The sequence below is a fragment of the Neomonachus schauinslandi genome, chromosome 1, assembly GCF_002201575.2.
Source record: "Neomonachus schauinslandi chromosome 1, ASM220157v2, whole genome shotgun sequence".
Lineage (NCBI taxonomy): Eukaryota > Metazoa > Chordata > Mammalia > Carnivora > Phocidae > Neomonachus > Neomonachus schauinslandi.
This window is the reverse complement of record NC_058403.1, coordinates 157881673-157908136: the sequence shown is the minus strand read 5'-3', so window position 1 is coordinate 157908136 and position 26464 is coordinate 157881673. Positions and strand designations below refer to the sequence as shown.

General features: G+C 42.0%; 1 protein-coding gene across 1 annotated transcript in view; it reads left to right on the top strand.

The window, feature by feature from the left end:
• The first annotated feature begins 6675 nt into the window (after nucleotides 1–6675).
• RPN1 (ribophorin I) overlaps nucleotides 6676–26464 on the top strand; it is a 29827-nt gene continuing 10038 nt past the window's right edge. The window contains exons 1-5 of the mRNA XM_021695266.2: nucleotides 6676–7015; nucleotides 10415–10479; nucleotides 15205–15511; nucleotides 22076–22285; nucleotides 24298–24490. Of these exons, the coding sequence (XP_021550941.1) occupies nucleotides 6755–7015; nucleotides 10415–10479; nucleotides 15205–15511; nucleotides 22076–22285; nucleotides 24298–24490 (1036 nt within the window). The 5' untranslated portion in view covers nucleotides 6676–6754. The remainder of the gene's footprint in view (nucleotides 7016–10414; nucleotides 10480–15204; nucleotides 15512–22075; nucleotides 22286–24297; nucleotides 24491–26464) is intronic.

Below are 26464 nucleotides of genomic sequence, written 5' to 3'. Positions count from 1 at the left end.
TGATCCCAGGACTCTGGGATCATGACCTGAGCTGAAGGCAGACGCTTAACGACTGAGTCACCCAGGCGCCCCCATGGTTTTCATTTTTGAAGGATATTTTGTTCATATGAATTCTTGGTTGGCAGTATTTTTCTTTTTAGCCTTTTGAGGGCATCCCACTGCTTTCTGGCCTCCATGGTTTCTGATGAGAAGTCTGCTGTTTAGCTTATCAAGGAGTCCTTGTACATGGTAGATCATCTCTCTCTTGCTGCTTTCAAGATTTTCTTGTGTTTGCCTTTTGTCCACTTGATTATGATGTGTCTAGGTGTGGATTGCTTTGAATTTATCCTGTTCTCATACTTTGCCTTAGTTCTTTCAACATATTTAAAATAACTGATTCACAGTCTTTGTCTCGTAAGTCCAATGTTTTTATTTCCTTAGGTATAGTTTCTCTTTATGTCCTCCCTCCCCCAATGTGTGGACCATACTTTCTTATTTCTTTGCATACCTCATAATGTTTGTGGAAAACTGGACATTTGAAGTAATCTAATGTGGCAACTCTGGAGTTCAGATCTCTGCTTCCCCAGGACTTGTTTTCGCGTTTGTTGTTGTTGTTGCAGTTTGTTTGTTTAGTGACTCTCGTGAACGAAATCTGTGAAGTCTGTGTTCTTTGTCATGTGTGGCCAGTGAAGTCTCTGATCAGTTAGCTTAGTGGTTAGCTAATGATTAAACAGAGATTTCATTAAATGCCTGGAACCATTAAATCTCCCAACCTTTGCTGAGGGGCTCTATGTGCATGTAAGGCACACCTTCTGTGCTCATGAAGGCAGTTTGCAACTTTACCTTATCTTTCACTCACTGTTTCCACACAGTCTCATGAGCAGCCAGAAGTGAGAGCTTAGAGTCTCCTCAGGTATTTTTTGGGCATGTATATGTGGCCTTCTAGATCCCAAGAAGATGGGATCAGTTTCAAAGCATTGATTTTGACCATTTTTTTCCAGTGTTCTCATTGTATTTATAAAGGAGAGGGATTTTAGAAGTCCTTACTTCACCATTCCTGCTGATGTTGTTTTATTCATGTAGTATTTGCAAAAGTCTTTACTCTTGATAGGTGACCACATAGGATGTTTTCAATTTTTGTCATTACAAACAAAGCTCTATGAACATTTTTGTGTATGTATCTGGGGCACATGTGCTCACATTTCTCTAGCATATATATCTGGAAGCGGAATTGCTAGACCATTTGGTACACATATCTTTGGTAGATGATGCCAAACTGTTTTCTTAAGTGGTTATACCAAATTATAGCAGGGAATGAGGGTTCCCATTGATCCATATACTCACCAACAGTTGGTATTGTGAGACTAAAAGTTTTGCCAATTGATGAGTGTATAGTGGCATCTTCTTGTGGTTTTAATATGCATTTCCCTAATTATTAATGTCATTGCATGCTTTTCATCCTTATTGGCCATTTGAATAATTCTTCTGGAAGTTCCTGGTCAAATTCTTTTGCTTATTTTTCTACAGTATTGTCTTTTTCTCATTAATTTGTATTTTTGTATATATTTTGGATATAGGTCCTCTGTCTGTTATATGTGTTCCAGTGACCTTCTCCAACTCCGTGTTTCACTTAATGATATCTTGGAAAAATATTTTATTTATTTTAAGATTTTATTTAATTAATTTTTTAAAAAGATTTTATTTATTTATTTGAGAGAGAGAGAATGAGAGAGAGCACATGAGAGGGGTTAGGGTTAGAGGGAGAAGCAGACTCCCCGCTGAGCAGGGAGCCCGATGCGGGACTCGATCCAGGGACTCCAGGATCATGACCTGAGCCGAAGGCAGTCGCTTAACCAACTGAGCCACCCAGGCGCCCTTAAGATTTTATTTTTAAGTAATCTTTTTACCCAATGTGGGTGGGGCTCAAACTCACAACCCTGAGATCAGGAGTCACATGTTCTTCCAATTGAGCCAGCCAGGTTCCCTGAAAAATCTTTTATTTTTAATTTGAGCTTTAGATTTGCAGAAGAATTAGGAAAAATAGGAGAGAGTGTCCCTGTCTCATCTCAGACTGTCTGCAGAGCTGCTAGTTTGCCCCTCTCACCTTCACCCAGCTTTTCCTTGTGTGAACCTCTTGCATAATAATAGAATGGGAGTGGGCATCATTTTTTGTGAATATTCCCCATGGTAAGTGGTTTAGGCTCTGTGGGTTATCCAGTCTCTGCTGCAACTACACAACCCTGCTTTGTAGTGTGAAAGTGGTCATAAATTATATGTGAATGAATGGGTGTGGCTGTGTTCCAGTAAAACTTCATTTACAGAAACAGGTGGTTGGCCTGCAGGCCATAGTTTTTAGACTCTTGCTCTATAGGAAAGGAACATGCTCTCTCCCTCCTCCTCCTCTCTTCCCCTTATGTAGAATGTAGACATTATGAGGAGGCAGGGGTAGCAATCTTGGCTCATGAAATGGAAGCCATGTGATAAGGATGGGTGAGTAATCTTATTGAAGGAAGCTGCGTTCCTGGGTTCCATAGGATTATTACATGAGAAATAAACATTCTTCTTGTTTAATCCATTGTTGTTTGGGAATTTTCTAACAACAGTTTGTACTGCATACTACTATGCTATGCTCAGTTTGAGTGGGGTTTCTATCTCTTGCTACTAAAAGAGTTTTGACTAATACAATTGACTACAGGAATTTGGGGTCTAAAGAAAGGAACTGTTCTGAACATTCTTCTGTGGGTATGATAGGCTCAGTGTTGAACTTTGTTTTCTGTGATATCTGGATGTTCTGTCTTTCCAAAATAGGGGAATACTAAGGAGGGTTCACTGTTCTGCTAATGTGCAGAGTGGTATTTCTCAAGCTCACCTGACTGAATGGAATCACTTTTCTACACCTTTCTACTGAGCATCTGCAACAACCCATGCACTCTGGGAGTCTTCATGGGGAAGGATGAATTACAGCTTGGTGTTCCCCTTTCCTTTAAAGAAAGGCAGGTATACAGACCATCTACTATGGGACACAGAGGTAAGAGGGATTAATTGTTTGTGTGTGTGTAGATAAAATTCATGAATTGTTCTCAGATGGTTTAATTTTATTTATTTTAAAAGATTTTATTTATTTGCAAGAAAGAGAGAGAGAGTGAGAGTGCACTAGCAGAGGGAAGGGGCGGAGGGACAAGCAGACTCCCCACTGAGCAAGGAGCCCCATGTGGGGCCCATCTCAGGGTCCTGAGATCATGACCTTAGCCAAAGGCAGACGCTTAACCGACTGAGCCACCCAGGTGCCCCTCTCAGATGATTTTAAATCTACTGCCAGAAGTAAGCAAAGGGAAGAGTGAAAGAGTTTGGGGCTTTTAGTTAGAAGGAATAGTATAGGTAAAGCCATCACAATTTCTTGATGTACAGGCTACAAACACAGGTATGTAAGAAATATAAACATATTTATTTGCATATCACATCTTTATTTCTACTTCCAGCTTCCTTCTCTTCTGGATGGTAAAAAGTTAATCTTGGTTAATTTGGTTTTTTTTTTTTTCTCTCCTTTTCCCAGGTTGCCCTAAATCCTGGGAGTGGGATGGAGGGTATTGTTTAGTGCCTGGTCAGGGAGCACTTGGTACTTGCTATTATTTATCCATGCTGGCACCCATTGGGACAACCTCTCTATCCTGCATTATCTTGAATTGTCAGTCTGAATAGCTAATAATTTGTCCCTGGCACAACATTGTGATTATCTTCCTAACATCTCCATCTCCCCTCACCCTCCAATCTATCAGAAACTTGTTCTAGCTGATTTAATAGGAGGGGGAAAAAAAAAGGAATATACTGGAAGTTTATGGGGTAGCTCACAGAGTCAATGGAGGAGCAGAAGCAGCCAACATTGAAAAGTTTGGGACTAGAGAAGAATCGAGGCCAACTCTTCAGGACTGCCAATGAAGATGAATTAGTTCAGCAGTTATCAGGTGTAGTTACTGCATTAAAGATTCAAGTTTCTGGTAGAGAGAGTCTGGTCTACATTGGGTCTTGTTCCCATTTCTCTGATGCCAGTGGTGTTTGGTGCACTTTGACTATTTCCCCAAATGGAACTAATGAAAGTTCCTCAAAAAGAATTGTGGAGTTATGTGGCACAGACTGCTCATTATCTACCCAGCATCTCTCATTCTTCCTTATCAACATTATGTTCTCTGCTATGTTCAGATGGGTGGGTTGGCAATGCAACCCAAAGCTCAACAAGTGCTTCTTGAGGGAGTCAATGAATGAATGAGTGAAGAGAATGTCAATGACCTCAATGTTTACAGAGCATTTTGGGGCAGTATTTTCTAAAATTAAAAAAAAATACTGTTCACTCAGTATTGACATTTTTGGGGGACAGATGCTGTTTGTACTCCCCATTTGTGACTATTTTTGCAAGGAGACCAAAGAAATGGGAGCAGCAGTACCTCCTAGGAGTGTGACTAGGTTCCTGGAGAACAGAAGATGAAGACTGACTTGCCACTGTATACTCTTTGTGGTCGTCCACCTCCAAAATGGTCCCCAACTATCTCTGCCTCCTGGTACTCACCATGGCCTTTCATAATCCCTTCCTACATTGTACTGGGGTTGGTCTGCCACCAATAGAATATGGCAGAAATGATGGTATGTCATTTCTGAGATTTCATTTGATGAGAGGAAAAAACTCTCTAAAGGCCTGATAGATTTCCTTCTAAGTCAGCATAACTGTACATAAACTTTGTTTAAACCAAAGGTCTGATTTATGGCCCACCAAGCATACATTGTGCACCTACTTTGGAAATGAGTAGGCTAAAGGAAAACCGTCTGGTCCTTAATATATTGATCAGTGCTCCTACTCCCTGCATTCCTTGATGTTAAAACTTGTGATTCTTGCCTATATGCTAATCTATAATCTTTTGATCTTTTACAAGATCAAAAAATATATAACTCTGTGAAAACTGTTCATTCTCTGGAACATTTTCTTTCCTGTGAAGAGCATGTTTTCTGAGCAGCTGTCCTAACTTGGGCTCGAATAAAACTCTCTTTCTTACTTTTAAAGATTCTAAAAGGTTTGCTCATTGTGCATCAACACATTGCAGAAGACACTCTGGCTTCTGTCTTGGTCTCTTTCTGACATCTCCTGCCAGTAGCCACATGAGTGAGCTGTCAGCTGGGCCACAGCCTCTGAAGACTTGACTGGGGCTAGAAGATCCGTCTAAGCTCACTTAAGTGGTTGTTGGCAAGAGGAATGAAAGAGATGGAGGGAGAAAGAGACTGTGACCAAGGCAGAAGTTACCCTAGGAAAATGGAAAATCTGAAACTCCAGGATGATTCAGGGATATCTTTGCTATAATTGTCTCTTGGTGCAAAAAAATCAAATTGGTTCATTCATTTGGAACCTGGTGGATCTCCCTAGATTTGCAACAGACTGCTGCCAAAGCAACTTCCCTGTATTGTATTTTAATAATGACTGCATTAAAATGTTTAACACTATCCATTCTGCCATTTTTGATGGGGCATTAGGAGATCAGCTTCCTAGTCCAAGACTTTGGATAAGGTACCCTCTCTGGGCCTGTATTTCATATCTGTGAAATAAGGATTAGATTGGGATCCCTAATGTTTCTTTTTGTCTATATGAATCTGGGATTTTATTCAAGAGTGTGGGGGTAGTGGAAAGAGCTCCAGTTCAGAGTCAGTCCAGGTTTCTAAACAACCTGATTATTTACTAGCTTTAATATTTGAGTTTAATCATCTGTAAAATAGGGATAATAATATTTATAATGAAAAGCTCATTTATTCATTCAATCAATGTTTATTGATACCCTGGGATTCTGGGATGAACAATCTAGGTAACTTCCTGCCCTCAGAGAGATTACCTTCTGTAATAGTTTCTTATTGCTGCTGTAAGAAATTACCACAAACTTAGTAGCTTAAAAACAATACAAATTGGGCGCCTGGGTGGCTCAGTTGGTTAAGCGACTGCCTTCAGCTCAGGTCATGATCCTGGAGTCCCGGGATCGAGTCCCGCATCAGGCTCCCTGCTCGGCGGGGAGTCTGCTTCTCCCTCTGACCCTCCCCCCCATGCTCTCTCTCTCTCATTCTCTCTCTCAAATAAATAAATAAAATCTTAAAAAAAAAAAACCCAAAAAACAAAAAAACAATACAAATTTATTATCTCTACAATTCTGGAGCACCGAAGTCTGAAATAGGTCTCACCGGGTTTAAGTCAAGGTGTCTCTGGTTTGATGTTTTTTATGGTTGCATTGAGGTTATACTGTGCATTTTCAGCAATTCTGTGACAATACCACAGAAGTGAGGTGCCCTTCTGGGTGTATCAGATCAGTGGGTACTTGATGTCATTATGTCCTAAAATTGGTGATATTAACCTTAATCATTTGGTTAAGGTAGTGGTTGCTAGGATTCTCCACGGTAAACTTATTATTTCCCTTTTTCTAATTACTAAATATTTTAGGGGAGATACTATGAGACTGTGCAGAGAGCCTATTTTTGCTTAAATTTTGCCTAGGCTTTTACTTTCTCCGTTTGAAGTAAATTTTACTGTCTTAAGGAGTAGAAAGCCATTGTTACCCGCAGGATTGGCAAGAGCAAAGGAGCGTGTAGTCGGGCGCCCAGCGGGCCGCCCGTTGCCCTGGAGATGGGGTCCTTCCTCCGTGGGCGCCGCCATCTTGTGGCGCCAGCCCGGGCCCAATGAGCGGCTGCACAGTGGCCGGAGGCGGGGCGGCGGCGGCGCTCGGCGCGGTTTGCGGCTCTGCTGGTCCGGGTCATGGAGGCGCCCACCGCCCGCCTGGTCCTGCTCTTGCTGCTCGGGGCCTGGGCCCCGGGGCCGGGCAGCGCCTCCCCGGAGGCACCGCTGCTGGTCAACGAGGACGTGAAGCGCACGGTGGACCTCAGCAGCCACCTGGCTAAGGTGACGGCCGAGGTGGTCCTGGCGCACCCGGGCGGCGGCTCCACATCCCGCGCAGCTTCCTTCCTCCTGGCCCTGGAGCCCGAGCTCGAGGCCCGCCTGGCGCACCTCGGCGTGCAGGTGAGTGCGGGCGAGCGGCGGGGTTCGGCGCGCGCCAGCCCGGCCGCCTCGGTGGACACGTCAGCGTAAGCCTGCTGAAGCGAGGCCGCCGCCCACGTGGGCAGCAGTCGGATCGCGGCCCCCCACTCCTCTGAGTGGGCCCTTCCTGGGCGGGCGGGCGGTACCCGCGCTGGCCTTGGGCCGAGCGAGCTCCCCTTGCCCGCCCTGCCCGGGGAAACCAGGCTAGTGGCCTAGCGGGGCGCGGGTGTGCTCCAAACTTTGGTTTCCCACGACTTGACTCAGGAGCCCCACCGGAGGACGAAGAAGTGAGCCCAAATGAGTATCATTCTCTTAATTCAGTGTCTGGCCCATAGTAGGTGCTTCTTTCTAGCCGTCATCCAATACAATCAGAAATGTAACATTGTGTATTTTCCAGTTTGTAATTTGAAACCGTTGTTAGTGTAATACACTTAAGGTTGCTAATGAACGCTTTTTAAATTTTGTTCCTCTCCTTAAAGTTGGTTTAAGAAGTCATGTAGGTAATAAAACCTCTTTTAAACTGTACAGAAAGGTCAAGGCCGAATCACTCCCTTCCTCCTACCGGTTCACGTTCTTGCACCTCAGCAGTATATGGCTTGGAAGTTTGCTTTATGTACTTCCCCAGCATTTCAGTGAACACTTTTACAACTTTCAAGGAAATAAAATGTTGGCTTACATATCCATAGGTTTGCTTTTTATTACTATTTTCATTAAGCAGCGTCCATTAAGTGATTACCCAATTGTTTGTTGAGGGACTAGTCATTACAATGTCATATTTCTTCTAAGTACATCTTACTCTCTGACTGAATCTGGAGCTATAAAGCTGGGTTTATAGAGCTTATGCCTCTGAAAGGATTCCTCTTCCTTTTCTTGCCTTTCTGTGATGGAATGCACAGTTTTACTCAAAGGTTTGTGTAAAGATGGATCAAAACTTCATTTAAATGTGTGCTGCCACCTTTGAGTGTTTTGAATGTTAAATCCCATTCTTTTATAAAAACTAGTTCTGGGGGTGCCTGGGTGGCTCCGGTCATGATCCTGAAGACCTGGGATCGAGCCTGGTGTCAGGCTCCCTGCTCAGTGGAGAGTCTCCTCTCTGCCTGCCACTCCTCCTGCTTTGTGCTCTCTCCCTCTCTGTGTCAAATAAATAAATAAAATCTTAAAACAAAACAAACAAAAAACTAGTTCTGATAAATTAAAGTTGCCACAGTTTAACAAGACAGCAGCAGAAACTATCTGTCATCATGCTGAAGAATGCTGGTTTACTGCAGACATGTCCTGTTGGCAATCTACTTTGTGTTGGGTGTTGTGGTAGGTGTTTTAAGTACATTCTCTTTAACCCTCATAACAGCCCTTTGAGGTGTAGGCTTACTGCAGGTGAGGAGTGCAGTCTAGGAGTTAAGTTGTTTAAACCCCGTGTCAGCTCTTAGAGTGATGAGTGAATCGGGGCTTAGGTTAGTTTCAAACTTTGTGTGCTCTTCACTGTACCCCATTGCCTCTTTTGGCCTAGATGGCTCTGAGGTAGGGTTGTGTAGGGATGTAAGACCTGCAGTCGCATCACCAGATTTATTCAAAATCATTTGTTAATTTTATAGTCCTTTGAGAGAGACGGGTTAAATAGATATATGTGCTCCTTTACACCCCTATCCCAATGGGAAATGTAACTAGATGTTAGACTTAGCAAAGAGGGTGTGTATTTTTCAACAGTTGACTTCGAGGCCTTGATAAGGTTGCTAGAAGTTTGAATTTTCAGTGGATTTATCTTTAGCCTTCCATGTAGAATTTTAGGAACTGGTTAGAAGGGACAATGGTGACTTCTTAAAGAATTTTTTTTCAAGATTTTTATTTATTTGAGAGAAAGCATGAACAGGGGGAGGGGCAGAAGGAGAAGCAGACTCTCTGCTGAGCAGGGAACCCAACATGGGGCTGACCCCAGGACTCTGGGATCATAACCTGAGCCAAAGGCAGGCACTTAACCGGCTGAGCCACCTAGGCGCCCCACAGTGATGATTTCTGATGAGGATCTAGTGGTTCCTCATCTTCTTACTACCAAGGACCATATTAATATTTTTCCTCTCATGTGGATTCTATATTTGAAATCTTTTGTCTCTCTGGTCTTTTATTAATTAATATCTTTTAGTAAGAGATCAACATGTAACTGAATGGTGATAAGCACGAGTATACTAGAATGTTACCATTGTGATAAGATTCCAGTCAAAGTGATGAAGCTTGTTTTTATTGGCCTGTGCAGCTTTATTGAGGATGATTGTATGATTACTTTCAGGCATTTTATTTTTATTTAAAAATTAAAAAATTTATTTGAACAAGAAAGAGAGACGGAGGGAGGGAGTGCGAGCAGGGGGAGGAGGAGCAGAGGGAGAGGGACAAGCAGACTCCCTGCTGAGTGCAGAGCTCAATGTGGAGCTCAGTCCCATGATCCTGAGATTATGACCTGAGCCAAAACCAAGAGAAACCAAGGGTCATATGCTTAACTGACTGAGCCACCCAGGTACCCCTAAAATTTTTTTTAAGGATTTTATTTTTTAAGTAATCTGTACGCCCAACATGGGGCTCGAACTTTCAACCTTGAGATCAAGAGTTGAATGCTCCACCGACTGAACCAGCCAGGCGCCCACTTTTAGGCATTTTAAAATATTAAAAATAGCTTCTTCCTCATAGTTCTGTGTGCCCTATTGGGAACAAGTGCTTCAGCCCAAAAAGTAGTTTTACTTTTTTTTTTTTCCTTAGCAGAGTTTGGGTTGGCAAAGAGATCGGCAGTGTGTATTAGGTTTTCCTTATAGTTTGCTCCACCATCTCATGATTCAGGGTGTCTACTTTTTCTCAGATAGACCTTGCAGCCTGCTGGAGTTAACATTCTCTTCCTGGTTACACATCCTTTTGCAGTGAAGGATGGGAATAAGGGAGTGTGACAAGCAGTGGTTGTTGGACTTATGCTACTGTTAACTTTCATGCAAGTAGAACCAGTTTTGGCAATGTGTGAGACGTTTCTATTACAACAGTAAATAATACTATTTATTTTCTATGCAAATGTGTATTTGAATGTAAATGGAGAAGAAAACATCACCTTTGTATTGGGAAACGTAAAGTGTAAGTGTAATTTTTATTTATATGTGTGTGTTTGGTCATTCAGGAAAATGTTATGTATTTATAGAGTTTACTATACAACTTATTCGTTGCAAAAGTAAGTCTTTGACAATGTTCTTATGTTTCATATGGGAAAAAAATTGTTACCAGAGTTGTCTTTAAGTTCTTGTAGTTTGAGTACTTTACTGTGGACATTCTAAGGCAGTTGGTTAACTGTTGACTCAAATTTAGAGGCTGAGAGACATATTAAAAAGAATAGCCTCTTTTGTCCTGTTACAGGTGAAGGGAGAAGATGAGGAAGAGAACAATTTGGAAGTACGAGAAACCAAAATTAAGGGTAAAAGGTAAGCAACCAACCAGTCAGAATATCTATATATTCTGCCTCTTCTTGTTGTAGGTTATCCTGTCGGTTGGAATCATAAGGTAGGAGAGTTGCTGAGAACATACCTGGTGTTTTAGAGGCTGTTTCAATTAATATAGTGTGTGTTAAGTAAGCAACAGGCTATAATGTATTCTGACCCAGTGATGTCTTTTCTGATTAGTGATGCTAAAATTGCCCCTCACGGTGGCAGTTTGTTTTACAGGAAGGTAGCTACTTTCCATACCAGGTCAGGTCTACTAATGTATGTAGGGATAGGGATCTCCAAACAGTGGATGGAGAATCAGTATGGTATGTGAGAACTCCAGGCTGTTTGTCTCAGTAAATAACCTCCAATCTGTTGTTGGCTACCATCCCCTTTCCAAAGGGCAGACAATTCCACCCCCTCCCCACCTCCTCTTGAGCCTTCAGGGCATTGAACGTGGTGCTTCTTTTTTTTTTTTTTTAAAGATTTTATTTATTTATTTGACAGAGAGAGACACAGCGAGAGAGGGAACACAAGCAGGGGGAGTGGGAGAGGGAGAAGCAGGCTCCCCGCAGAGCAGGGAGCCCGATGCGGGACTCGATCCCAGGACCCTGGGATCATGACCTGAGCTGAAGGCAGTCGCCTAACCAACTGAGCCACCCAGGCGCCCGAACGTGGTGCTTCTTTGTGGGAGTTAGACCGAGCTCTCTGAAGGCTGGCGTTGGACTTGCCTTGTTCTTCGCTTTAACCTCAGCACCTACCATGGGGCCTGGCACTTACTAGTTACTGTAAAACGCTTTGTTAAGGATATTTTCCAAAACGAATACAAAGCAGGAAGAATTGAATAAAGAATCCCCATATATCTCATCACCTAGCTTCGACAGTTACCAGTATTTTGCATGGTATTGATTAGGCGTTGAAATATTTGTTGAATGAGTGATGTGGGAGGAAGAAATGTTTTTAGCTCAGTGATTCTTTTTTTTTTTTTTTAAAGATTTCATTTATTTATTTGAGACAGAGAGAATGAGAGAGACAGAGAGCACATGAGAGGGGGGAGGGTCAGAGGGAGAAGCAGGCTCCCTGCCGAGCAGGGAGCCCGATGCGGGACTCGATCCCGGGACTCCAGGATCATGACCTGAGCCGAAGGCAGTCCCTTAACCAACTGAGCCACCCAGGCGCCCTAGCTCCCTGATTCTTAACTGGAGGAGGGAACAGTCGTGTCCTGCACCTGCCCTGCCCAGGACATTTGGTAATGTCTGGAGACATTTTTAGTTATAGCTGAGGGGTGCTGATAGCATCTAGTGGGTAGAGGCCAAGGATGCTCCTAAACATCCTACAGTGCCCAGGACAGGTTCCTCCTCCCAGCAAAGAATTATCCACTCACAAATGTCAGCAGTGCTAAGATTAAAATATCCTGTTTGCTGAGGCAAACAGCATTAGCTTATGCTGTAGTTTATCATAAAAAGAAATAAAATATTTGATTCTTGACCAGCAAACCTTTGGACCTTACAGCTGTCAGTCCCCACATGATTCAGAAAGTGTTAAATTTGGTCTCCCTGCTTGGCAGAGCTTGGTTTTGTTTTGTTTGCTTGGCAAAGTTTAAAAAATTTTTTCTCATTAGTTTTAAATTAAAGAAATGAGAATATGACATAACTATTTTCTTTATGCATATGCCCATTTATACATAATTTTACATAAGCGTATAAATGGGATAATTTTAAATTTATTAATCTGTCTGTATAAAGTTTAATGGCAACATTAAATAAGTCACTTATCCTGCAACCCTAACATGACAACTTACGTGTCTTTGTTCTGATCCACGAAAAAATCTGTTCCTTAGATGCCAGTATAGTCAGCTCTGTGTTGTCTGCCTAGTCTTTCATCAATCAGAAGCTTTCATTAGCTGCTGCTTCTGAGTTGCAATGAGACTTGATATTTCCTTTTTTTTTTTTTTTTAAGATTCATTTATTTATTTTAGAGAGAGAGAGAGAGAGTTTGCACAAGTGAGCAGGAGCGGGCAGGGCAGAGGGAGAGGAAGAGAGACTCTCAAGCAGACTCCATGGTGAGCACGAAGCTGTATGTGGGTCTTGGGGCTCAATCTCGTGACCCTGAGATCACGTCCTGAGCCAAAACCAAGAACCGGACCCTTAACTGTGCCACCCAGGTGCCCAAGAATTGATATTTCTTTCTCTCCTTCTTTTTTTAAAAGATTTTATTTATTTATTTGACAGAAAGAGAGATAGTGAGAGCAGGAACACAAATAGGGGGAGCGGGAGAGAGAGAAGCAGGTTTCCTGCAGAGCAGGGAGCCCAATGTGGGACTCCATCCCAGGACCCAGTGCTTCAATATTTCTTTCTTTTTTTGAAATAAGATTTATTGGGGCGCCTGGGTGGCTCAGTCGTTAAGCGTCTGCCTTCAGCTCAGGTCATGATCCCAGGGTCCTGGGATCGAGCCCTGCATTGGGCTCCCTGCTCAGTGGGGAGCCTGCTTCTCCCTCTCCCACTCCCCCTGCTTGTGTTCCCTCTCTCACTGTGTGTGTCTCTCTCTCTGTCAAATAAATAAATAAAATCTAAAAAAAAAAAAAAAGATTTACTATTCTAGGACGCCTGGGTGGCTCAGTTGGTTAAGCGTCTGCCTTCGGCTCGGGTCATGATCCCAGCGTCCTGAGATCGAGTCCCGCATCGGGCTCCTTGCTTGGCGGGGAGCCTGCTTCTCCCTCTCCCGCTCCCCCTGCTTGTGTTCCCTCTCTCGTTGTGTGTCTCTCTCTCTGTCAAATAAATAAAATCTTTTTTTTTTTTTAAATTTATTTGACAGAGAGAGGCACAGCGAGAGAAGGAACACAAGCAGGGGGAGTAGGAGAGGGAGAAGCAGGCCTCCCACCCAGCAGGGAGCCCGATGTGGGGCTCGATCCCAGGACCCCGGGATCATGACCTGAGCCGAAGGCAGACGCTTAACGACTGAGCCACCCAGGCACCCCAAATAAATAAAATCTTAAAAAGATTTATTATTCTAGAGAGAGTGCAGGGGGGCAGGGGCAGAGAGAACGAGAGAATCCCAGGCCGACTCCGTGCTGAGCGTGGCCCCTGATGCAGGCCTCAATCCCAAGAGCCTGAGATCACGACCTGAGCCAAAGCCAAGAGTTGGTCCCTTAGCTGACTGAGCCATCCAGGCGCCCCTGAGAATTGATATTTCTAATGATCACCCTGGAACACTGAAATGTTGTTAAAATGAGATTCAATTATGCTGGGACATTTCATGTGAAAATTAAGGTGGGATTGTGTCACATTTTGTTGATGGGCTAGAGGGAGAAAGAGATTAGGGAGTTAATTAGGAAGATAGGTAATAATCTTGGCAAGGGAGAATTGTTTGAACCGAGGGGGCAGCAATGGAAATTCCAGAAGGGATGAATTTGAGAGACATCCTAAGGCAGGATTAACCAGACATTAGGGATGGAGTAGAATGAGGCATCCGACCATGTAGGAGGGTTTTGGTTTAGAAGTGGTCAGATGGTGGTAGAATTTATTAACAGAGTAAGGAATTGGGATCATGAATGATACTGGGTATGTTGGGTGGTCAGTGGAGCTGTCTAGTGAACCTTTGAAAATAGGAGTTTAGTGCTCAGGGCAGAGTGTGGGATGAGAAGCAGATCTGGAACTTGAAGGCAGGAATTGGTTAAGACCGTCCTGGGAGAAGGTGTAAAGCTTACTATATTTTAAGTAGGTACTTCAGAGTAGTGATAGTGTGTGATGGTGTGACTGATGAAGATATGCAAGATTAGAGTTCCGTAAGGCCATATCAGGAAAAGTGATCCGTATTCTGACGTGTTCTGACCTTGGAGGACAAATTCCAAAGAAGCCTGTTAAATGCCTTTCATTTTCCATGAACAGTTTCTGGGCCTACCAAAAGTTATCTTGTGGCTTAGAAAATTCAGATTTATTTTTGAGTTAATATCGTATGGATTTTAGTAGTTTCCAGGCCATCTCTTTTTCTTTAAAATGCTAGTAGCTTTATTTTTTTAGTTATGAGAGTGGTACAAGTTCATAAAACCAATTGGAGAAAATAACAAAATAAAGCTTATTCTCCTCCCTAGACAGTTACCATTCACAGTTTGGAAACATTCATTGGAATACTTTTCTTCACATACACTTGTTTATGTTTATTTTTTAAGATAGAATCATACTGTGCCATTTGTGAACTGATTTCTGTTATTTACACTGTACATGGAAATGCTTAATATCCTTTTAAGTGGCTGCCATTATCCCACTGTGTGGCTCTGCTGGAATGCTTTTAACCATTATCCTGTTGTTGGACCTTGTTGGACCTTTACGTTTTATACTTTTTGTCCCCCCAAGACTTATTTATTTTAGAGAGGGAGAGAGCAGGGAGGGGGCAGAGGGTGAGGGAGAGAGAAAAATCTCAAGCAGACTCCCTGCTGAGCGCAGAGCCCGACACAGGGCTCTATCTCATGACCTGAGCCAAAACCAAGAGTCTGACGCTCAGCCAACTGAGCCACCCAGGCGCTGTTGTACTGTTCTGTTATTATAAACAATTGTGAAATGAATACCCAGACATCTGTCTTAAAAGGCTTGAATTAATAGGTTAAAGATGATCTCTTAAAGTTAACTGCTTTTGTCTTGGGTACAAAATGTTGCTGTGACTTTGAGTTGCTATTTCTGTTTTCAGTTCCCTTCATCTCTTAATTTTCTTGCCTTGTTCTTGCTCCAGTGGGAGATTCTTCACAGTCAAGCTCCCAGTTGCTCTCGATCCTGGGGCCAAGGTTTCGGTCATTGTGGAAACAGTCTATACCCATGTGCTTCAGCCGTATCCAACCCAGATCACCCAGTCAGAGAAACAGTTTGTCGTGTTTGAGGGGAACCATTATTTCTACTCTCCCTATCCAACGAAGACACAGACGATGCGTGTGAAGCTTGCCTCCCGAAACGTAGAGAGCTACACCAAGCTGGGGAACCCCACGCGCTCTGAGGACCTCCTGGATTATGGACCTTTCAGAGACATCCCTGCTTACAGTCAGGTAGGCTCGTGTGGAGTCCAGTCTGTCGCTGCCTACTTCAGAGAATGTTTTCTGGAGTGACTACTAGTGGATGGGCTTGGTGGTGTGAGATGGGTGTAAATCTGAAGTCATTTTTAAGATCATCCCCAAACATTTTCACCTGCTGTGAAATGACTCCATGGGGGTCACCTTTCTCATTTTGGAAGTATAGCTAGAGGCTGGGAGGTTTAGGAAGATTTTCTCTAATAAGGAAAAACATGGCAGATGAACCTCATAAACTTCATGACTTGGATTTTTGAAGCAGTGACACATGAGCTGAGTTGAATTATTCCATCAGCATTTAGGACCTGTCAAAGCCTAATATTAGCCAGTGACAATGATAACTGGAGATTGCTGAGGTCTCTGAGGTCTCTGAGGGAGCCCCACAAACAGCAATCCTCTTCCCCCTTCCCAAGTTCTGTACACACTGAGAAACAAAAGTATTGAGGTAGGTAGGAAGTGAAAAAATATGTAGCTTTATTACAGGTAAACTAGGTTGAAGGAGATAGAGTTCATCTGCAGGTACTGCAGGAGGTTTCCTAATACTGAATCCCAAATTGAGACAAGAGTGTCCATGCAAATAAGGTGGGCCAGGGCAAGCCTCTCCATGTGGAAGTTTTGCCAGCAGATGAAGTGAGCTCTCTAACTGCCTACTGGAAGGTATGCCAGATGGAGAAGAGCAGCTGGGCAGAGCATGCCCTGTCCATTCTTCTCCAACTTACTCTTACTACTTTACTTAGGGGATGCCGGTCCTCTGGACGAAAAGGCTCAGAGTCTTATACTAACAGAACTCCCATCACATGAAATAAAATGTGAGCCCAGAGGCATTAACTTTTTAAGTGCAAGCAAGGTGGAGGAGAAGGGGATTAGGGAAGGGAAGGAAAACTTGCTGACCCACCATCTTATTTCCTAGACTCTGTAGATAGTGTATTAAATAAAATCATTCATTTCATTGAATCAGAGTTAAAAAGTTAATTTTTTTTTTTTATTCTCTAGCGATAGACGAGGAAACAGAATCAGTGAAATTAAATGACTCCCCCAAGACTAGATTACAAATAAATTAGCTTCCAGGGAAGATGGGCAAGTTGTATGTAGCACAATTCTAGCAAATATACTCACATTAAAAAAGAATAATAAAAAATAAGGAGGTAGCATGTGGAGGGTTGGAGTGGGGGTTGGGGGAGAAGGGAACAAGGCGTTGTTGGTAGAGGCCCCGAGATGGGAGACCAGGTGCTGTGCTGGCGGGGGTGGCTGCTGGGGTAGTAAAGCTGGCTGCCTCCCTGAGCCTAGGAGCTGGGCCTTAAGCATAGAGGGAGCAATCAAGGCTTAAAAAACACTGTTGTTATGGAAAAGTTCAAACATATACAGAAGTATAGAGAATAGTGTAATAACTTCCCATACACCTATCAACTTTGACATTGTCAATGAGTATCAGAATATTACCACACTTATCAGCACTCTTTATTTTTTCTCTGTTGTAATATTTTATTTTATTATTTATTTATTTATTTATTTTTTAAGATTTTATTTATTTTTTTGACAGAGACATAGTGAGAGCAGGAACACAAGCAGGAGGAGTGGGAGAGGGAGAAGCAGGCTTCCCGCAGAGCAGGGAGCCCAATGTGGGACTCGATCCCAGGACCCTGGGATCATGACCTGAGCGGAAGGCAGACGCTTAACGACTGAGCCACCCAGGCGCCCTGTTGTAATATTTTAAAGCAAATTTTAGGAATCGTGTCATTTCAGCCTATGTACTTGATTGTCATCTCTGAAATACATGGATATTTAAGACTTCTATGCATCTCTGTGTTTAGAACATGTGTCACTGAGGGTGTACAGTCAAAATAGTTTGTTCTAATGTCACTTGAAATAATTGTTTCTGTTTTCTCGGTCTCAGATGTCAGTTTGACATAGGGCTGTTCATTTTGGGTCATTTTCCACTGTTAAGAATTTTTTTTTAATTGATACAATTTTTTGAAATGAAAACAGCCAAAATTATTTGACAAGGTATATTCAGAGAACTCTTGCTTCCACTTCTCCCTTCTGTCTGTTCTTTTTGGTGACCATTTATATTAGCTTTTGGTTTATCTTTCTAATTTTTTTTCTATAAATATATGCAGATTATAGTAATTTTATATTCCCCCATTTCTCAGAAAAGTAGCACCCTGTGTATACTATAGCCTTAGGGGTTTTGGTGGGGGAGTGAGAGTATCTCTCTGATTGCTGGTGTAGTTACCTTGTGGTGCGGAGAGCCCTGGGGGTGCGTGCCTCTGTGGAGCTCTGAGTTGTGTTTCCTCTAAGTGCATTATTTATTTCTTTTCCTTACTTAATTCAGTTCATGTTGGGGACAGAAATTTGTTTGTCTCCTGTACAAGCTTCTAAATTTTCAATATTTTGGATTTTGGACTTTTTTCCTCCATTTTATTTATTTTTTTTGAAATTTTATTCATTTATTTGACAGAGAGAGACACAGCGAGAGAGGGAACACAAGCAGGGGGAGTGGGGGAGGGAGAAGCAGGCTTCCCGCTGAGCAGGGAGCCCGATGTGGGACTCAATCCCAGGACCCTGGGACCATGACCTGAGCTGAAATCAGACCCTTAACGACTGAGCCACTCAGGTGCCCCTCTTCTTCCATTTTAACTTAATAAAATGCTCATGAGAGACTATTTGGCAAATACAGAGGAAAATTTGACATCCACTTTTGACATAGTAGTACCTGAGTCATTTCTTTCTAAGCATAGGGGCTTTTTAATATGGAAATCACACTGTGTGTAAAGTATTGTGTACTTTGCCACTTAGAATATTCTCTAAACATTTTACATTACCTTTGTAAACCATTTTTATTTATTTTATTTTATTTTTTTAAAGATTTTATTTTATTTATTTATTTGAGACAGAGAGAATGAGAGAGAGCATGAGAGGGAGGAGGGTCAGAGGGAGAAGCAGATTCCCTGCCGAGCAGAGAGCCCCATGCGGGACTTGATCCCGGGACTCCAGGATCATGACCTGAGCCGAAGGCAGTCGCTTAACCAACTGAGCCACCCAGGCGCCCTGTAAACCATTTTTAATAGCCATTTAAGATCCTATAATTTGATGTTTTATAGCTTATTTGCCAAGTTTCCTATGTTGGACAGTTAGCTTTTTTTCTCTAACGCTGTAGTAGTCATCTCTTTACATATAACTTTTTATATAGTCTCAGAGTAGATTTTTTATTTTTTATTTTTTATTTTTAATAAGTTTTGACTTTAGCTCCAGTTAGTTAACATATTGTGTAATATTAGTTTTAGGTGTACAATGTAGTGATTCAGCACTTCCATACAACACCCAGTGCTCATCACAGTAAGTGCCCTTCTTAATCCCCATCATCTGTTTCACGCATCCCCTCACCCACCTCCCTCTGGTAGCCATCAGTTTGTTCTGTTTGTTCTCTACACTTAAGAGTCTGTTTCTTGATATTTCTCTCTCTCTCTCACTCTCTCTTTCTCTCTCTACATATACATACTCTGTTTGCTTGTTTTTTAAGTTCCACATAGGAGTGAAATCATATGGTATTTGTTTTTGTCTGACTGATTTCGCTTAGCATTATACTCTAGCTCCGTCCATGTTGTTGCAAGTGGTAAGATTCCATTCTTTTTTAATGGCTGAATAATATTCCATTGTGTGTGTGTGTGTACACACACACATATATGTACCACATCTTTATCCTTTCTTTTTTTTTTTTTTTAAAGATTTTATTTATTCATTTGACAGATAGCGAGAGCAGGAACACAAGCGGGGGAGTGGGAGGGGGAGAAGCAGGCTTCCCGCGGAGCGGGGAGCCCGATGCGGGGCTCGATCCCAGGACCCTGGGATCATGACCTGAGCCGAAGGCAGACGCTTAACGACTGAGCCACCCAGGCGCCCCCACATCTTTATCCTTTCATCAGTCGATGGGCACTTGGGCTGCTTCCATATTTTGGCTATTGTAAATAATGCTGCTATAAACATAGGGGTGCATATATCTCTTCGAATTAGTGTTTTTGTATTTTTTGGGTAGATACCCAGTAGGACCATTGCTGGATCATAAGGTAGTTGTATTTTTAACTTTTTGAGGAACCTCCATGCTGTTTTCCACAGTGGCTGCACCAGTTTGCATTCCCACCAACAATGCATGTGGGTTCATTTTTCTCCACCTCCTCACCAACACCTGTTGTTTCTTGTGTTGATTTTAACCCTTCTGAGAGGTGTGAGGGGATATCTCATTGTGGTTTTGATTTGCATTTCCTTGATGATAAGTGATGATGAGCATCTTTTCATGTGTGTTGGCTATAGGATAGATTTTCTGAAGTAAAAGTTTTCAAATCAAGACATATGAACTTTAAAAATCTCTTGATGTGGGGGCTCCTGCGTGGCTCAGTTGGTTGAGTTTCAGACTGTTGGTTTTGGCTCAGGTCATGGTCTCAGGGTGAGATCTAGCCCAGCCTTGAGCCCTGCCTTGGGCTCTGTGCTCAGCAGGGAGTCGGCTTGGAATTCTCTCTCTTTCCCCCTCTGCCTCTCCACCCATGCATGCACCCTCACTCTCTTGCTCAAATAAATAAATCTTTTAAAGAATTAAAAATCTTTTTTTTTTTTTTTTTTAAGATTTTATTTATTTGACAGAGAGCACAAGCAGGGGAAGCAGCAGACAGAGGGAGAGGGAGAAGCAGGCTTCCCGCCAAGCAGGGAGCCTGATGTGGGGCTCCACCCCAGGACCCTGGGATCATGACCTGAGCCAAAGGCAGCCGCCTAACCAACTGAGCCACCCAGGTGCCCCCAAAATTAAAAATCTTTTTAGTTTTTTTTTTTTTTTTTAAATTTATTTGACAGAGAGAGACACAGTGAAAGAGAGAACCAAGCAGGGGGAGTGGGAGAGGGAGAAGCAAGCTTCCTGCCGAGCAGGGAGCCTGATGTGGGCCTCGATCCCAGGACCCTGGGATCACGACCCGAGCTGAAGGCAGACGCTTAATGACTGAGCCACCCAGGCACCCCTAAAAATCTTTTGATGTATGTTGCCAAGTGGTTTTTCAAAAGATTTAGCCAATTTATTATGGCACCAGCAGTCAGAAACTGCTAGTTTCCTCGTATCCTTATCAGTATTGGCATTAAATACTGTCAAATATGATTATGGATGAAGTTGAACTTTTAAGAATCTACAGATTCTTGGGGCACCTGGGTGGCTCAGTCGTTAAGTGTCTGCCTTCGGCTCAGGTCGTGATCCCAGGGTCCTGGGATCGAGCCCTGCATCGGGCTCCCTGCTCCGCGGGAAGCCTGCTTCTCCCTCTCCCACTCCCCCTGCTTGTGTTCCCTGTCTCGCTGTGTGTCTCTCTGTCAAATAAATAAAAATCTTTAAAAAAAAAAAAAAAAGAATCTACGGATTCTTAATTCTATGAGAATTAATAAAATGTCCTTTTTCATGGACTTCTGGGCAAGGGTGTTTTCCTGATCCTTCTGTCCTTTTAGATCCCATTTCTAAGGTTCCATGTGTGTATTCATAGAAGGGCATTTATATTACTTAATGACTAGAAAGATTTAATACTAATTTAAATGGGGAAATTGGCAAAGTGGAGGAATTTCCAAAGGTAACTCCTTTAATTCTCTGAGGCCTCCCTGGGATGCAGTATTTACTGTGGAGGAGTGTGCAGCCAGAGCTAAAAAGTTGAAGACCTGAAGACCTAATATTGCCACTTAGATTTATTTATGACCTTGAATATGTTAAAACTGCTGGGCCTCGGTGTTTTTAATTTGTAAAACAAGATGAGTAGTACTTATCTCATTGTGTTGTTTTGAGGATTAAATGGTCATGCATTTGTTTCGCACTCATAAAGAGTGACTGACACATATTTTTGTTAGCTCCATACATGTTAGCTAAACAAGTTCTCTTCTGGGAACTTTTCTGGGTAAGTCTTCTCCGTGTTAGAAAAAATCCAGTAGTGCTATGAATCATCCTCAGTTTTGAGGTTATTTGCTAGCTCATTGGGTAGACATTATGTCTTTATGAGATCATATATATACCTTGTCAGAATTTTTCTTTATTATAGTTTAAGATTTTGTTTCCTTTCAAAACTGCAAAAATTATTCAAAAGGCAATTTAAAAAGCTCATTGTAGAAATTTTGAAAACAAAAACTACAAGGAGAAAGTAGAAACAATCTAAGAACTCTGTTTCCTATCTCCCGTATTTGGGATTCTCCCGTATTTCATTTCAGGTTCTTTTTGTTCTTTTACTCCTATAGTCTATAAGATAAGTGTCATGTAGAAGTGTTTGTTTTTAAAATACAAATGATACTTACGTTGGAACCTAAAACAATTTTGTGGAGCCTATTTTTCCACTTAGTAATACATCATGAATATTTATTTCCATATGCCATTAAAAAGTCCCAGTAAGCATCATTTTAGAATACAGAGTGCATTTGATACACCATAATTGAGCCATTCTATTGCTGATGTATGGATTGTCTCCAGTGTATTTGAAACTAGTGTTGATTCATCTGTCACCCAGACTTGGAACTACTTGTTTCTTGTCTCTCCAGGATACTTTTAAAGTACATTATGAGAACAACAGCCCTTTCCTGACCATCACCAGCATGACCCGAGTGATCGAGGTCTCTCACTGGGGTAACATTGCTGTGGAAGAAAATGTGGACTTAAAGCACACAGGGGCTGTGCTGAAGGGACCCTTTTCACGCTATGATTACCAGAGACAGCCAGATAGTGGAATAGCCTCCATCCGCTCATTTAAGGTATGGGATGTGCAATGTGGACATTGGGAGAAAGTATCGTTTTATCCCATTTGCCCTTTAGCTTTTTGAAAGTATCTAAATATGGACCATTGTTTGGGATCAGTTGGTGTTTAAGTAGTTGGGTTCACAGGGTTAGAACCAACAGAAAGAATCTTAAAAAAAAAAATGCCCCCATTTGTATAAGTAGGCCATTTTTTCTTTTGAAAAGAGATTTTATTTTTAAGTAATCTCTACACCCACCATGGGGCTCGAACTCCCAACGCTGAGGTCAAGAGTCATGTGCTACACCGAATGAGCCAGCCAGGTGCCCCAAAGTAGGCCATGTTTTTATTTTTTATTTATTTATTTATTTTTAATTTTTTTTAAAAAGATTTTATCTATTTATTTAAAAAAAATTTTTTTTAAAGGTTTTTATTTATTTATTTGAGAGAGAGAATGAGATAGAGAGCATGAGAGGGGGGAGGGTCAGAGGGAGAAGCAGACTCCCTGCTGAGCAGGGAGCCCGACGTGGGACTCGATCCCGGGACTCCAGGATCATGACCTGAGCCGAAGGCAGTCACTTAACCAACTGAGCCACCCAGGTGCCCAGATTTTATCTATTTATTTGACAGAGAGATAGCACAAGTAGGCAGAGAGGCAGGCAGAGGGAGAGGGAGAAGCAGGCTCCCCGCTGAGCAGGGAGCCTGATGCGGAACTCGATCCCAGGACCCTGGGATCATGACCTGAGCCGAAGGCAGATGCTTAACCGACTGAGCCACCCAGGCGCCCCTAGGCCATGGTTTTAAAAGAAAATTTGAATAATAGGAAAAACCAGAACCCCCCCCCAGAATTAGTATTGCTCATATTTTAATACTTCCTTTCTTCTATAATGCTTTTTTTAAAAAGATACTTGATCATATTGTACATGAAGTTTTGTATATTTTTATAAATGAAATCTTATATTTTCACGTACAGTCAGAAACTGAAAACATGTTCAGTTGAAAACCCCCTTGGAAAACAGAGTTTGGGGCACTGGCCCCTTGCACAGTTGAAAATCTGCATATAACTTTTTTTTTTTTAAGATTTTATGTATTTATTCATGAGAGATAGAGAGAGAGAGAGGCAGAGGCAGAGGGAGAAGCAGGCTCCCCGCAGAGCAGGGAGCCCGATGCGGGACTCGATCCCAGGACCCTGGGATCATGACCTGAGCTGGAGGCGGACGCTTAACCGACTGAGCCACCCAGGCGTCCCTATAACTTTTGACTCCCTGAAAATTTAACTGCTAATATCCTCCTGTTTTCTGGAAGCCGTACTATTAACATAAACAGTTCATTATCCCATATTTGGTATGTTGTATGTATTAGGTACTGTATTCTTATAACAAAATAAGTTAGAGAAAAAATGTTAAGAAAATCATGAGAAAATAAATTTACAGTATTTACTGTATTTACTGAAAAAGATCCACATATAAGTGGACCTGCGCAGTTGAAACCCGTGTTGTCTAAGGGTCATCTGTACTTCATATTATAGAAGGGCTCGTTATGTGAATGAAGTGTTAGAATTGTTTCTTCCTGATTATGAAAATACTCTTACAGATTTGGAAGCTATAGTAAAGAATATGAGGTGGAAGAACCCCTCCATAACCCTACCACCTAGCGATTTGATGTAATTTCTCCCAATTTTAGTTTCTCTCCCTGCAGAGTAATTTAGAGATTATGTTTATCTTTGTATTAATCCTTAATATTCATAAAGGTATTTATGATTGTCTTCATTATTTATTGTTTAGGAGAATTGGCTATTTACCTACCATGATTGAGAAATAGATGTAATATCTAGAATATCCAGAATATCTAGAAAGCCTCAGGCGGTGGGGCTAGTTAGACTTCTTTTTGGGTTGTTCCCAGTTTGGGGACTGTTTTAATTAGATAGTGCTATGGGGAGGCTCTTGGCGCAGAAAGTCTTTTCTGTCTTTAGGATCATCTCCTGTGAGTAAGTTCTTGGAGGCTTTAGAAGGCGTGTCCCCTCTCTTGCAGACCATCCTCCCTGCCGCTGCCCAGGACGTTTACTACCGGGACGAGATTGGCAATGTTTCCACTAGCCACCTCCTTATTTTGGACGACTCTGTAGAGATGGAAATCCGGCCTCGCTTCCCTCTGTTTGGCGGGTGGAAGACCCATTACATCGTTGGCTACAACCTCCCAAGCTATGAGTACCTCTATAATTTGGGTCAGTCTTTAGTAGTTAGGGAGTAAAAAGGGGAGAGACTATCATTTCGTTTCCTGCATTTTTGTTTCTAGTGGTGGTTTTTTTGTGTGTGTGTTTGTTTTTGTTTTTTTAACAGTTGCCAGTCATTTTTGATGGGAAGAGAGTATTGTCGTTTTTTGGAAGTCTGGGATATTAGGAACAATTTTTTAATGGGTGGGGACAAATTACTATTGTAAAAGTAATAACATGCATTTGGTAGTCAGTTCGAACAGTCTGGTAAAAATCCTCTTACCCCCATTTCCATCATAAGATGGAACTGCTTCAATTCTTTTAATTTGAGGTTTTTAAAAAAATAAAGAGAAAAACTAAGAGAATAATAAACACTTTTACACAAGCACCCAGAACTAATTATTATAATCATTTTGCCATATTTTCTTCGTCTTTTTTTTTTAAATCTTTTAGATAGAAAATTAAATGGAAAAAACCACACTAACAAATGTATAGCTCTTATATAGCTATAAGAACACCTCAGAACCACCACTCAGGCCCAGAAATTGAACTGAGCCAGCCAGCCAGAAAGCTCTCCACGTACCTCTTCCTTCCCCACAATAGTGGTTACCATCCTGACTTTTAGTAACCACTTTCTTGACTTTGTTAAGTTTTATCACCCAAGTGTGTGTCTTTAGAATCTCTACTTTAGTTTTGCTCTTTTCAAAAAATTTGATGTCTTATGAGTCTCTATTAATCCATAGTTCCCTCCTCCATCTGTTTTTTTTTTTTTTTTTTTTACAGTTTATCAAAGAATGTGAGCCACTTGTAGTGTAACCTACAGTCTGGATTTTGCTGACTCCTTACTTAAAGTGCAATTCAGTATTCCTGTGTTTTCTGTGTTTCTTGCAGATTGAAAGCTGTTACCTTCCTTGATGTCTTATGAAAGACATTCTTGGCCCAGCTTATATATTTTCTTTCTTTCTTTTTTTTTTTTAAAGATTTTATTTATTTGACAGAGCACAAGAAGGGGGAGCGGCAGGCAGCGGGAGAAGCAGGCTCCCCACTAAGTAGGGAGCCCGATGTGGGGCTCGATCCCAGAACCCTGGGATCATGACCTGAGCTGAAGGCAGATGCTTAACCGACTGAGCCACCCAGGCACCCCCCAGCTTGTATGTTTTCTGTCTCAGACCTGGAATCAGCCCTTTCTCCTCAAAGCCCTAGTTTCTTCTTGTGGCAAAACGTGTTTTAAGACCATAGTCTGAGAACTAGGAATGCATATTGTTCTTAGTTTGGTCAGTATCTAGGCCTTTTCAGTTAACAGAGCTAGGTGTGTATTATGTCTATGTGTAAAAAAATTATGAATTTATATAGTTACTTAATAGTGTGAACTGTAATGATTTTGCTCCTATGTTATATCTGTATCTAATTCCATATCGAGAGTCCTCTTTCTGAAGGACAGAGAAGGTGACAGAATGAGAGCATGCCACAATTAATTGTTTTATCCCACGCCTAATACACAGCAGTCTCAGAATAAAAAATGGTCATACTACCACTTCCAATATGATTACTGAAAAGAGTTTATTTTTGGCATATCCCCTCCCCATTCTACCCCATTTTGGTGTGCTGTGTGTATACTGTATATCTATTGTCAGAACAAATAGCCATTACACAGCATGCTCCCCCCCCCTTTTTTTTAAGATTTTATTTATTTATTTTGAGAGAGAGAGCGAGCATGAGCGGGGGGGGGGCAGAGGCAGAGGGAAAGGGAGAAGCAGACTGCCCAAGAAGCAGGGATCCCGACTTGGGGCTCCATCCCAGGACCCTGGGATCATGAGCTGAGCCAAAGGCAGATGCTTAACCGACTGAACCACCTGGGTGCCCCTTTTAACTCTATTTTTTTTTTAAGATTTTATTTATTTATTTGACACAGAGAGAGACACACCGAGAGAGGGAACACAGCAGGGGGAATGGGAGAGGGGGAAGCAGGCTTCCCGCAGAGCAGGG